Raw genomic sequence first — 10,945 nt, 5'->3', positions numbered from 1 at the left:
AGATTTAAGTGTGGGGTGTTGATAATAGGTGAATTGAACTATGATTAAGCCCTAAAAGAACCACTTTCTTGTATAGTTTTTATGGTAAAAGTGATAACAAAATGCTCTGATTAGTGCTTTTCATGCTTTGCAGGTTACATACAATAAAAGAAGGCTATGGAGTACTTTTGGGATCAATTATGGAGGAAAAAGAGGCCAATCGCACAATATCCGCCAAGTGCACCATGCGAAATGCACAAACCAGAACTGGAGATGAACTGTCGCGGTCCCGGCGTAACCGCGGTCGGACCGCGGCGAGAAGCTATTGCAGATTCAGAGAGGTCATTTGGCCGCGGTCCTAGCGTAACCGCGGTAGGACCGCGGCAGGAGGCGTAAAATTGAGGGACTGAAGTGCAAAACACGGAATTCTTAGCCCAAAAACCCTATTTAAACAATAGAACTCGCCCAAGGGAGGCATGTAATGTTTTAGAGAGTACTTTGGCAAGGAAAACAAGTGTGAGAGATCACCCAAAACATCATTACTCTTATTCTTCTTTATTTTTCTTGCAATTTATGATTATGAATCTTTTAGTAGTTTATTTCCCCATTGTCATGAGTAGCTAAAAACCTTAATCTAAGGTTTTGGTGGAACCCGTTGGGGATGACTTGGTTGTTTTATTAATATAATTGGATTTGGTTGTTAATCTCTAGTTGTTCATCTATGTTTTGATTGTGGATTAGTTGAAAGGGCCCTCAATTATCCGTTCCTATTTATTATGTATCTACTTGAGAGAGAGTGCATATTTAGGTGATTGTATGAACAACATCACTCCCGGAGTATAGACGAGAGTCATAACCGAGGGTTTAGGGGTTGGGTTAGAGATAACGAAACCCCGGGTGCAATCTAAGTGAACTGTATTGTGAAATTAGCTAGCGTAGCTTGAGAGAGTGCGTCTAGTAGATTATCATAATTACTTGAGAAAGAATTATGATAGATTGAGCGTTCATAATTGTTAGAGACAACTAAATCGTAGTTATAAGACATATACAACCAAGGAAATTACCAACGGGGGAAACCATTGCCTTAGACCTTATTTCTACTGTTTACACATCAAGTTTAATTAATTTTCAGTTATTAGTTACTTTCAGTCTTTATTTGTTAGAAAATCAACCATTGTGAATCAGAAAGTTTGGGAAAACAGATTGTGTGAATTTAGTGAATCCGATAGTAGTAATTGATAGGTTAATTCCATGTGGTTCGACTCTGGGCAATAATACTCGGATTATATTTGCAACGCCCGCGTAGTCTTTTGCGAGACTCAGTTGAGCGTGATCAGCAACCAATCATTAGAGTTTTTCTATCTTCTCTTGATTATTTCAATTGCACATTATGAATACTTTTGTAGTTTTATCTTGCTTTGCTATGAGTAGCTAAACATTTAATCTAGGGTTGATGGAACCAATTGTTGGATGAAGTTTTGACTCAATTTTGTTATAATCGAGCCGGGTTTATTATATGATTGTTCAACTATGTTTTGTATGGTGATTAATTGAATGGGCCCTTGATTAATCATGTCTAATTGCCTTGTGTTGCTTGAGAAAGAATACTAGGTTAGACTGCTGGTGAACAGCACCACTTTTGGGTAATTGAAGAGATTCTTTACTTGAACTTAAAAGTGGGGTTAGAGATAACGAAACTTTGGCGGGATAATTCTGAGCTGCATAAATTATCAGCTAGAGTAGTTCGAGAGAATGCTCTAGTAAATCATTGTGGTTGATTGAGAGATAATTGCAATAGCCCATAGCTCATATCCTCATAGAGTAATACGGCGAGATTATAGCAAAAGAGTGAAGACCTAAACTAGCAATTGGGGAAATCAATACCCTAGACCTTTTTACCATTGAATTATCTTTGATTTAGCATATTGTTAGTTTTAATATCATTTTGAATTAGTTAAACAAAAACCCAATATCTATTGATAAAAATCTTGCATCTGGAGATTGTTTGAGCTGATAATAATATCATTGAGAGTTGTAATAGATAGGTTAGTTCCCTGAGGATTCGACACCAGACTTAAAAACCAGATTATATTTGCAACGACCGCTTTATCTTTTATAAGGCATAGTTGGATGTGATCATATAACATGTATGTTTAGCTTGTAATGAATATGAAGAAAACCAACCGACATTTAAAGGCCTTTCTCTGACGTGACTAAAAGATCAAAAGAATTACTTTCCTTTTTTTGGTTAAATCAGAAATTTTCACTTAGTACTAAGGGGCATTACAGAGGTCACTCATAGGCATCCCATTGGGATCGAAACTATGAAGAGTTACATAAGTAGAAATACTACTATAGGTTTCAAAAGAATTACTTTAAATACCATTCACCGTTTTCTCTACTTATTTCCTTTAGTGTGTTATATTGCAGGTTTTGTGAAGATATATGTTTTTTTTCATGTCTGATCTTTGCTAATTTATTGGAGGTCGTGAAATGAAAGAGGAGTACATTCTTAAAGATGAAAATATTTAGTTGAGGTTGAACACGAATTTAACACGCCTCGTAAAAGAGAGATATTAATTAGTAATTTCACTCTTTCACGTCAGCAATACTCCTATTTTAATTTATGGCTCAATTCTTTTTGAATATTATTCCTCTATCATTTTTAGTAGTCAAGGTTACTAAAAAATGCTTGTCATTTCTGAAAATTAATTATTTTTTATATTGTTGTTAATACTAATTATTCTTGAAAATAAATAATGTTATTAGAGTGTACATTTGTTAAAAGAGACAAGAGTAATTAGTCAAAAAAAACACTTTTTACTTGTGATTTCTTAAGGGGATGCAAAAGGAAAACGTAGCAAGTAAAACAGGACGGGAAAAATAATTTTTTTATAATAATGATAGGGGACAACGTGCAACGCACGTTCCCAGAAACTAGTTAATTTGAAAACACTTTTGAACAGTAATTAGTGTTTGACCAAGTTTTTGAAAACTGCTTCTAAATATATTTTTTTCAAAAGTGCTTCTCAGAAAAGTACTTTTGGAGAGAAGCTACTTTTTTCTGCTTCTCAAAAACCGCTTCTACTTCTCCTCAAAAGCGTTTTTTTTCTTTCCAAAAGCTTGGCCAAACACCTCAATTTTTGGCCAAAAAAGCAGTTTTGGCCCAAAAAAAAAAAAAAAGCTTGACTAAACATGCTATTAGTATATAAAAGAAGAAAAATGTGGAATAAGTTAGACAAACTAAATCAAGCAATCAACTCCCCACATGTATGATTTGTTAGTATAGTTGTGTTTTTCGGACCAGGTATAGCATTTTCCGCCTATTAAAAAAAATAATTTTGGGTAACATATAGGCATAGTTGAGTTATTTTTCAGTACAATGGTAAGATATGAAGGCCTCCTAGACAAGTGTAAACTCAATCATTACACCTAAATCCCCTCCCCTTGCTATAAATAGGCCTTATTATTAGAGGCGGAGTTAGGATTTGAACCTTATGAGTTCGGGATTATAATTCTTCTATGTTATTGGATTTTGAAATAATAATTTGTACATATTCATTGAATTTCTTATACAAATACAGGGTCTGAACAAAAGCTACTGAGTTCGATCGAACCTACGACGAACAGTGTAGCTTAGCCCCTGCTTATCATGGCCTCGTCTGGACATGAAAGTTTAGAGTGACTCCAAGGATGCAATGGTATTTCTCTTGAACCGTCTAATTCTGCTAGAATTTCTGTTATTTCGCTGCCAATTTCTACTATTTTGTAACATGTTATCAGTACAAGTCTCTTGATATTTCTCTTTAAATTCAATTTTCTACTTCAAGTGCAAACTTTGAAAAGGCTTACGAGATTAATCTTCTTTTTGTGAGTATATACAGGATTGAGATAAAATTCCTGCAGCATTTCATTAGTTCTAGAAGATTCATTGCTCAATCAGGTTCTCTGTTTTTTTTTTTTTTACCTCACAATTGAGAAGATCAACCAATAAGACTAGTATAAAGTAAGTCATCTGAGATGCTCGCATTGTAAACAAATTGATATTAAAGGAAAGGTCAAGAGTCTCAAGATTCTTATACTTTCCAACTGAGAAGGAAGATAATGAGTGAAGTTATTCACTTGAAGATAGCCAAATGGATTTCTTAAATGTACATTTGCTCCAAAAGAGTATATGTTCAAATGTGAATCATGCATATTCAGCAATATCAGGTCTTATAGATTATATGAAGGAATCAACGAGAGTAATAGAGACCACATAATAAACAAAAAATTAAGACCAGTTTAGTGCAAAAGAGATTCTTAATAATCTCGATAAATGAGGGACCGGCTGCTGCTGCTGCTGCTCTTGATAAATCACTTTGAGCTGCTTGCCTTACTGGAAGTAAGTTTGCAGTAAGGCTTCTCGATAATGAGTAAAGCTCACAAGCAAATCCTTACATTTCATCTTACTGTAAACAGAATATACATATTTCCGGGCAAATTCTAAAGAAATATAATGAGTAAAAACTAGCTAGTATTTTTAAAGGAGCATACCTGAAAGTTGCAGCCATCTGGAAATGGCATACATGACTAAGAAATGCTGCTTGATCAACTTAGTAGATAAAAAGCTTGAAGCCATTATTTTGCATTTCTTCAACCTGAATTCCCTCGACATTCCTAGCTGAATTTGCAACAGATTCCTGGCACGACTTTACCTCGATGGATTTTAGGCTAGTGAAATAACCAAATTCAGAAGGGATTTTTACAAGACAATCACAAGTATGCAGAACCAGTTGCTCAAGGTTAGAGAAAGCATCCTCTGAGACACTCCAACACGCAAAGGAAATATTTTCTAGCTTCAGCACTTTTAGTTGGGAGAATTGCTCATCACTTGCTTCCCATTCTTCGCCACAAAAGGCATCGGATTGTAGCTTGAGTATCACAAGGTTAGGAAGTGTTGAGATGGCTGAAATTTCACTCCATGGCAATCCAAAACCACAAAGTGTCAGCTTCTTAAGATCTGACGGGAAATTGAATACACATGGTGATCGCTCTGGCTTGTGGAAACAAAACACCTTGAGCGATTCAAGCTTGGTTAAGTGCTCTAATCTTGGGAACTGATTGCAGTCCTTTTGTTGTTCCTCAGAATAACCCCATGATCCTGAAAATACGCATCTCAGTTTTCGAAGATTAGGGGTCTTACTCAATACCTTCTCCACATCCTCACCGGATGAAAAAGCAGGAGTAGAAAAAGTCTCCAAATGATTTATTTCCGAGGGATCCTCATGGAATACTTTTAAGTTCTGCAAATCGAAGGAGGCACGGTCGTCTAAATGTAGATGTCTCATCTTAACCATCTTACACGGTGAGTGTGGCAAGGAAAGTTCATTTCCAAGCCCTTTAACCATAAGTGTTTCAAGATTCCGGAGATTGGCTATAGATGATGGAATAGATTCCTCAAAAGTTCTAAGTGCAAGGTACCTCAGTTGAGATAATTCAGTTGGGAAAGAATCAACAGTGATAAACTCCAGATCTAACACTCTAAGACACTTAAAGCTGTGAAAAGCAAATGAGACCTGATTGCCGACTGAGGGAACAACATCATCACCAACCTTCCTGAATAGTATGGAATGGACAATTAAACAAGATGGACTCCTTTCAACAAGATTGTGTTGTTTTGAATAAATGGATATACGACGCTGTACAAGCATTCGAGACAACACTTCGGCAGAATTTGCATCTTGATCCCTGTCCATAGGAAGAAACAGAATCAAAACAAAGTAAAATTGATTCAGTAAGAAAGTAAAAAGAGAAATTGAATATATATCCATAGTAGAAATTTCTCCTCCTTTGCCTTTTCCTTGCAAAATTCAAGCAACAGGTCATGGATACGACATGCTTTTACTTTGCTAAGATATCTATTCTTGGTGGCCATCACCATATTTCTTCTAATAAGATCCTCTAAGTAATCTTCTGCTATATCAGCCAAGCGTCTTTCCTTTTGTTTTACTACCAAACCCTCTGCCGTCCATAACTTCATTAACTTTGAGATCTGAATCTCTTTGTCCTCCAAGAATGCTCCAAAATACAGAAAGCAAGGTTTGAGATAATGGGGCAAATTCTTGTAACTGAATTGTATGATGTGCTTGGAGTCGCCACAAATATGTGAACCTAAACCATCTGCCACTTGTTCCCACTGCTCTTTCTTTGTCATACTTTCAAGAACACCAGCTACCAAAACAATTGAAAGAGGTAACCGTCCACACTTGTTTGCTATTTCCTGTCCAACACCTTCAAGATCCGGTGGGCAACATTGTTGGAGAAACACCTTTTTCCGTAACAACGTCCAGCTTTCATCTTCAGAAAACAAGCGAAGATGATGAAGAGAACTAACACAGCTAGCATAGGTAGCAACCTCCTCTAGCCGGGTTGTCAGCATAATTCTGCTACTGTTGTTGGTATCCGGAAAACATGACTGTAACTCATCCCATGCTCTAGTTTCCCAGACATCATCAATGAGGATAAGATATCTCTTTGACAATAATAGTTTGCGCAACTTATCAGCTAATTCAGCTTCAAGCACTTCACTAAGATCAGTTGGCTTGTCGACCACATCACTCAGAATAGAAACCAACACCTCTCGATGGTTGTACACTTGAGAAACATGACATTTTGCACGAACATCAAATTGTGGAACAACTGATTCATCAATGAATAGTTTGTTGGCAATTGTTGTTTTACCTTGTCCAGCCATTCCAACAATAGAAATGACATCTCTTTGTGATGTTCCTCTAACAAGTAGGTTTGTTATTGTTCGCAAGACGTTCTGGAATCCCACCATATCTTCAGCTATAGTACAATCCAGTTGAGATGATATATGGCCTTGGGAAGCCTTTCTAAAGCTTTTTGGTCGTGAGCCACGAGCCTGGTCTAACGTAGCTTCCCTGGCCTTTTTCTCCAGCTCTTTAAGGAAGACCATGTGAACACCTTTATCCCCTTCTGCCAGTAGTTCCAACTCTTTTGTCGTCATTTTTGCAAGAACATCGGCCAGCACAACAACTTGAACAGGCGACCCTTTACACCCTTTGACTAATTGTTCCGCAAGAGGTCTAAAATTTGGCGGGCAACTTTGTCGTGGGAACGCCTTATTTTGTAACAGCATCCAGTTTTCTTCATAAGTAAACAAGCGCAGATAATGGGGTGAACTAACACGTCTAGCCTTAGTAGCAACTTCATCTAGACGAGTTGTTAGAAGAATTCTGCTTCCATTGTTGGCGTCCGGAAAGCACGACCTCAAACAATCCCATGCTACAGGGTCATGAACATTATCAATGAGGAGAAGATACCTCTTTGGCAATAAAAGTTTGTGCAATTCATCAGCTAATTCATCTTCTCTCGCTTCACTAAGATCAGTTGTCTTATTTAGCAACTAATAACTCTCTGCGTCCAAAAGCAACAGGAACAAAACATTTTGCACAAACATCGAACAAAGAGACAACTAATTCGTCAGTGAATAGTTTGTTAGCGACTGTTGTTTTACCTTGTCCAAGAGTGCCAACAATCGAGATAATATCAAGCTCTCTTGGTGTTACTCTAACAAGTTGATCTCTTAATATTTGCAGTACATCATCGAAACCTACCATTTCGTCTGTTATTTCTTCAGTTATCCTTGGAGTACTGGCCATTTGTGATGATACATTAACATAAGAAGATCTCTGGTTCTCCAGAATTTCATTGAACTCTTTCATCGCCTTTTTAGAGAAGTTCACGTGATCCCCATTCTTCGCCAGTTTTGCAAGAGCATTGTCCAGCATAACAACAGCAAGGGGTAGCCCGCGGCAGGTTTTTACTAGTTTTTGTCCAACATCTCTAAGATACATTGGGCAACTTTGTCGGAGGAAAACCTTATTTTGTAACAACATCCAGCTTTCTTCATCAGAAAACAAGCGAAGACGATAGGGAGAACTAACACGTGTAGCATAATTAGCAACTTCGTCTAACTCTGTTGTTAGAATAATTCTGCTTCCATTGTTGGCATCCGGAAAGCACGACTTTAAAAAGTCCAACACTACAGTTTCACGAACATCATCAATGAGGATAAGGTATTTCCTTTGCAACAAAATGTTGTGCAACTTGTCAGCTAATTCATCTTCAGGCACTTCACTAAGATCAGTTTGCTTGTCAACCACATCATTCAGAATAGCAACCTACAACTCTCTATGTAAATAAACAACAGGAAGAAGACATTTTGCATGAACATCAAACAGAGAGGCAATTGATTCATCAGAGAATAGCTTTTTGGCAACTGTTGTTTTACCTTGTCCAAAAGTGCCAACAACTGAGACAACATCAAGTTGTGTTGTTCCTCCAACAAGTTGGTTTCTTAACGTTTGCACCACGTCCTCGAATCCCACCATTTATTCAGCTGTGCTTGGCATACTGGCCGATTGTGATGATGTAGCAACATTGGAGGCATTGGTGAAATTGTCTGTTAGTGCGTCACACACCTTGTCCTCCTTAATCTTTTCGACCTCTGCCTTAAGAAACTCAATCTCCACAATGAGGTCCGAAAGCCATGGTGTAAGATACCAGCCAGGAACATCTTTAGTCATGAAACAATCAACTATATATTCTACTTCATATGCCTTGCCGATGACCACTGTGGCAAGATGTTGCAGTCTATCATGATTAATACATTTTTCTGGTGCAACATCCCTCAAAAAAGGATGCAAAAATTCAAGACCCTTCAGCACAGCTTCAAGTTGGCTCTTGGCAGAAGGAAGTGTATCAGCAGACTGGTTAAGGAACTCCTTCATGTTGACCAGAAGGAAATCAACAAAGCCAAGTCCATCAATCCTAGGTAAAATCGATTGAAATGACATTTGAATGATTTGGTAAGTCAAAGCGCTGATACGCTGAATCAAGCCAGGCAAATCAAGGGCGGCCTCTTGATTTACTTCTCCAGATGCCACGTCTTCCTCGTTACCATATAACGAGAAAATGAAAAGTGCTGCATTGACCATCAAATTATTTATTTCTCTAAGCTTAGATCCAAAGCCCTGTGGTGGCAAACCCTCAAGATAAGTTCCCAAATAGTCCAACATCTCGGAAAAGTAGTCCATTTGATTTTGATCCTCCAACGGAACTATCAAGCCATATTTATAAGACAATTGTAACATCAGCAGATTGAATTTGAGAAAAAGGGTAAACATTGTTTCCATTTCTGCTAGGACAGCATGACGCCAGGTTAATTGTGGTCCGGACATAAAAGATTGGAGGACTTCAACATAGATACGGCGCACACATGGCTGAATGGGAAAAATTCTCTTCAATAGGAAATCAGTAAGCAAGGAATTGATATCAGTTTCCTTGTTATGCTCAGGAAAATGCAAGAAGATAATCATTGCTGCATGACAAGTGACAGCTATAGCATGAGTGAAGAAAGTCATTTGGCTAGAGTCTTGTAAAGCAAGCATGTAACAGAGAGTTAGTGGTGAACCCAATGAGCAAAAGAGTTGATCCTGAAGTTGTGGACTAATAGATAAGGAAGAAGTCAAAGGGGTGCTCACCACATATTTTATAGTCTCTATTACATCACCAATGAGTTTTGCTATAGACGTGGGAGTAGCATCAGAAAGATTTACTACCTGAGGATAAGAGTATTGAGCTTTGATTTCCGACTTACAAATCCGGATCTTTTCTTGCACCTCAGACAAAGTGAGATCAAATTTTTGATCAGGTGACACCATTCCTGCGGAGAATAGACTTTTGAGGTCCGATCCTACAACGCTAACCATAGCTCGGACGTGTTCGGAAACATCCAGTAAGTTGCTGTCAGTAGTAAAGCTCTGCAGCCTGAGGAAAATGTCCAGAAACTTGAGCTCCATAATGAGGAAATTGATATCATCCAATATTGCATCTGTCAAGGACAATCTCCATTGATCTTTCATCAATTCTAAAGCTTCAGTGGCTTCTTTGCAAAACATCTTAGCGTCTCTCTATCAGAATATTACTTGTTTTTTGGTTTGTCACACAAGAAAAGGAGAAGAAGAGGAGAGGACAGAAGCGGACTTGATCAGTCTTTCTTTATATTCAGATCAAGAACATTGCACAAAATGGTAATAGCGTTGACTTTAGTAATTCTTTAAGTCGTACATTATTATATACGTCTTTTTATACGATTGTATATTTCAGTATATATGACATCGGAACAGACAGTTCAACAACTTAATACTCTCACTTTTACTTGGCGTATTTTGACTTTTAACACTCCTTTAAGAAATAATAAATAAAGTGCATAATGTACTATGATACACATATTATAACTGATATATATTTTATTGGGTTTGAGAAAATAATTTAAAATGAGTAATAAATACCGTGGGTATAACTGGAAAAAAAATTATCTTCTCTTAATATGTGTGAAAGTGACAAGTAAAATTAAAAATCTATTTTTATTATACATGCCAAGTAAAAATGAACGGAGGGAGCAATTTGTAATTTTGGTATGTTAGTATCAGCTTTGGCGCATGAATGTGATTGTTAGTTGCATTTTGAAGTCATTCCAAGGTGGAGGTTTGATTAGAAAAGACGAAAGATACTATTGAACATGATAAATTGGAGTAGAATATTTTAAAAATACAATAAAGTCACTTAATTATGCTTGTAGTACTAGGTTTCTCAAACTTTTGATTATAAAATACTTAATTTACCCTTAAAATTTCTTTGTCTTTTTTCTTTTACCTATATTATAAGTTTTTTTTTACTCTTTTTAATCTGTATTATGAACTTACCTATAGAACAAATAAATTTTAATTATAAAGTAATAAAGTGCAAAATACTTTTTCAAACATATCTAATGTTGAAATAATAAAATAATGTAGCGCAGTAAGAAAATTAATTGGAATAATTTTTTCGTATTAGTAATTTTAACACTTACAATATAAACTCAAAATATAATTTATAGAATTGATGAAAAAGAATA

General features: G+C 36.7%; 1 protein-coding gene across 3 annotated transcripts; it reads right to left on the bottom strand.

Annotated features, from left to right (window-relative positions):
* Positions 1-4,084: 4,084 nt before the first annotated feature.
* LOC109217279 (late blight resistance protein R1-A-like) lies at positions 4,085-10,067 on the bottom strand. 3 transcript variants are annotated; one of them, XM_019381509.1, is made up of 3 exons: positions 8,279-10,067; positions 4,516-5,709; positions 4,085-4,430 (listed from the first exon to the last, which is right to left on the bottom strand). In XM_019381509.1, exon 1 carries the CDS (start codon positions 9,945-9,947, stop codon positions 8,379-8,381), a length of 1,569 nt encoding a protein of 522 aa, XP_019237054.1. In that variant the 5' UTR covers positions 9,948-10,067; the 3' UTR covers positions 4,085-4,430; positions 4,516-5,709; positions 8,279-8,378. The 3 variants fall into 3 exon arrangements, with proteins under 3 accessions (XP_019237054.1, XP_019237055.1, XP_019237053.1); XM_019381510.1 differs by having other exon boundaries at positions 4,085-4,357; XM_019381508.1 differs by having other exon boundaries at positions 4,085-5,709.
* Positions 10,068-10,945: the final 878 nt, after the last annotated feature.

This window comes from Nicotiana attenuata, unplaced genomic scaffold, assembly GCF_001879085.1.
Source record: "Nicotiana attenuata strain UT unplaced genomic scaffold, NIATTr2, whole genome shotgun sequence".
NCBI lineage: Eukaryota > Viridiplantae > Streptophyta > Magnoliopsida > Solanales > Solanaceae > Nicotiana > Nicotiana attenuata.
This window is presented reverse-complemented; position numbering and strand designations above follow the sequence as displayed.

What these genes read in the sequence shown, in the direction of transcription:
- LOC109217279 (XM_019381508.1), bottom strand. Translation starts at nt 9,947, where the DNA reads ATGTTTTGCAAAGAAGCCACTGAAGCTTTAGAATTGATGAAAGATCAA.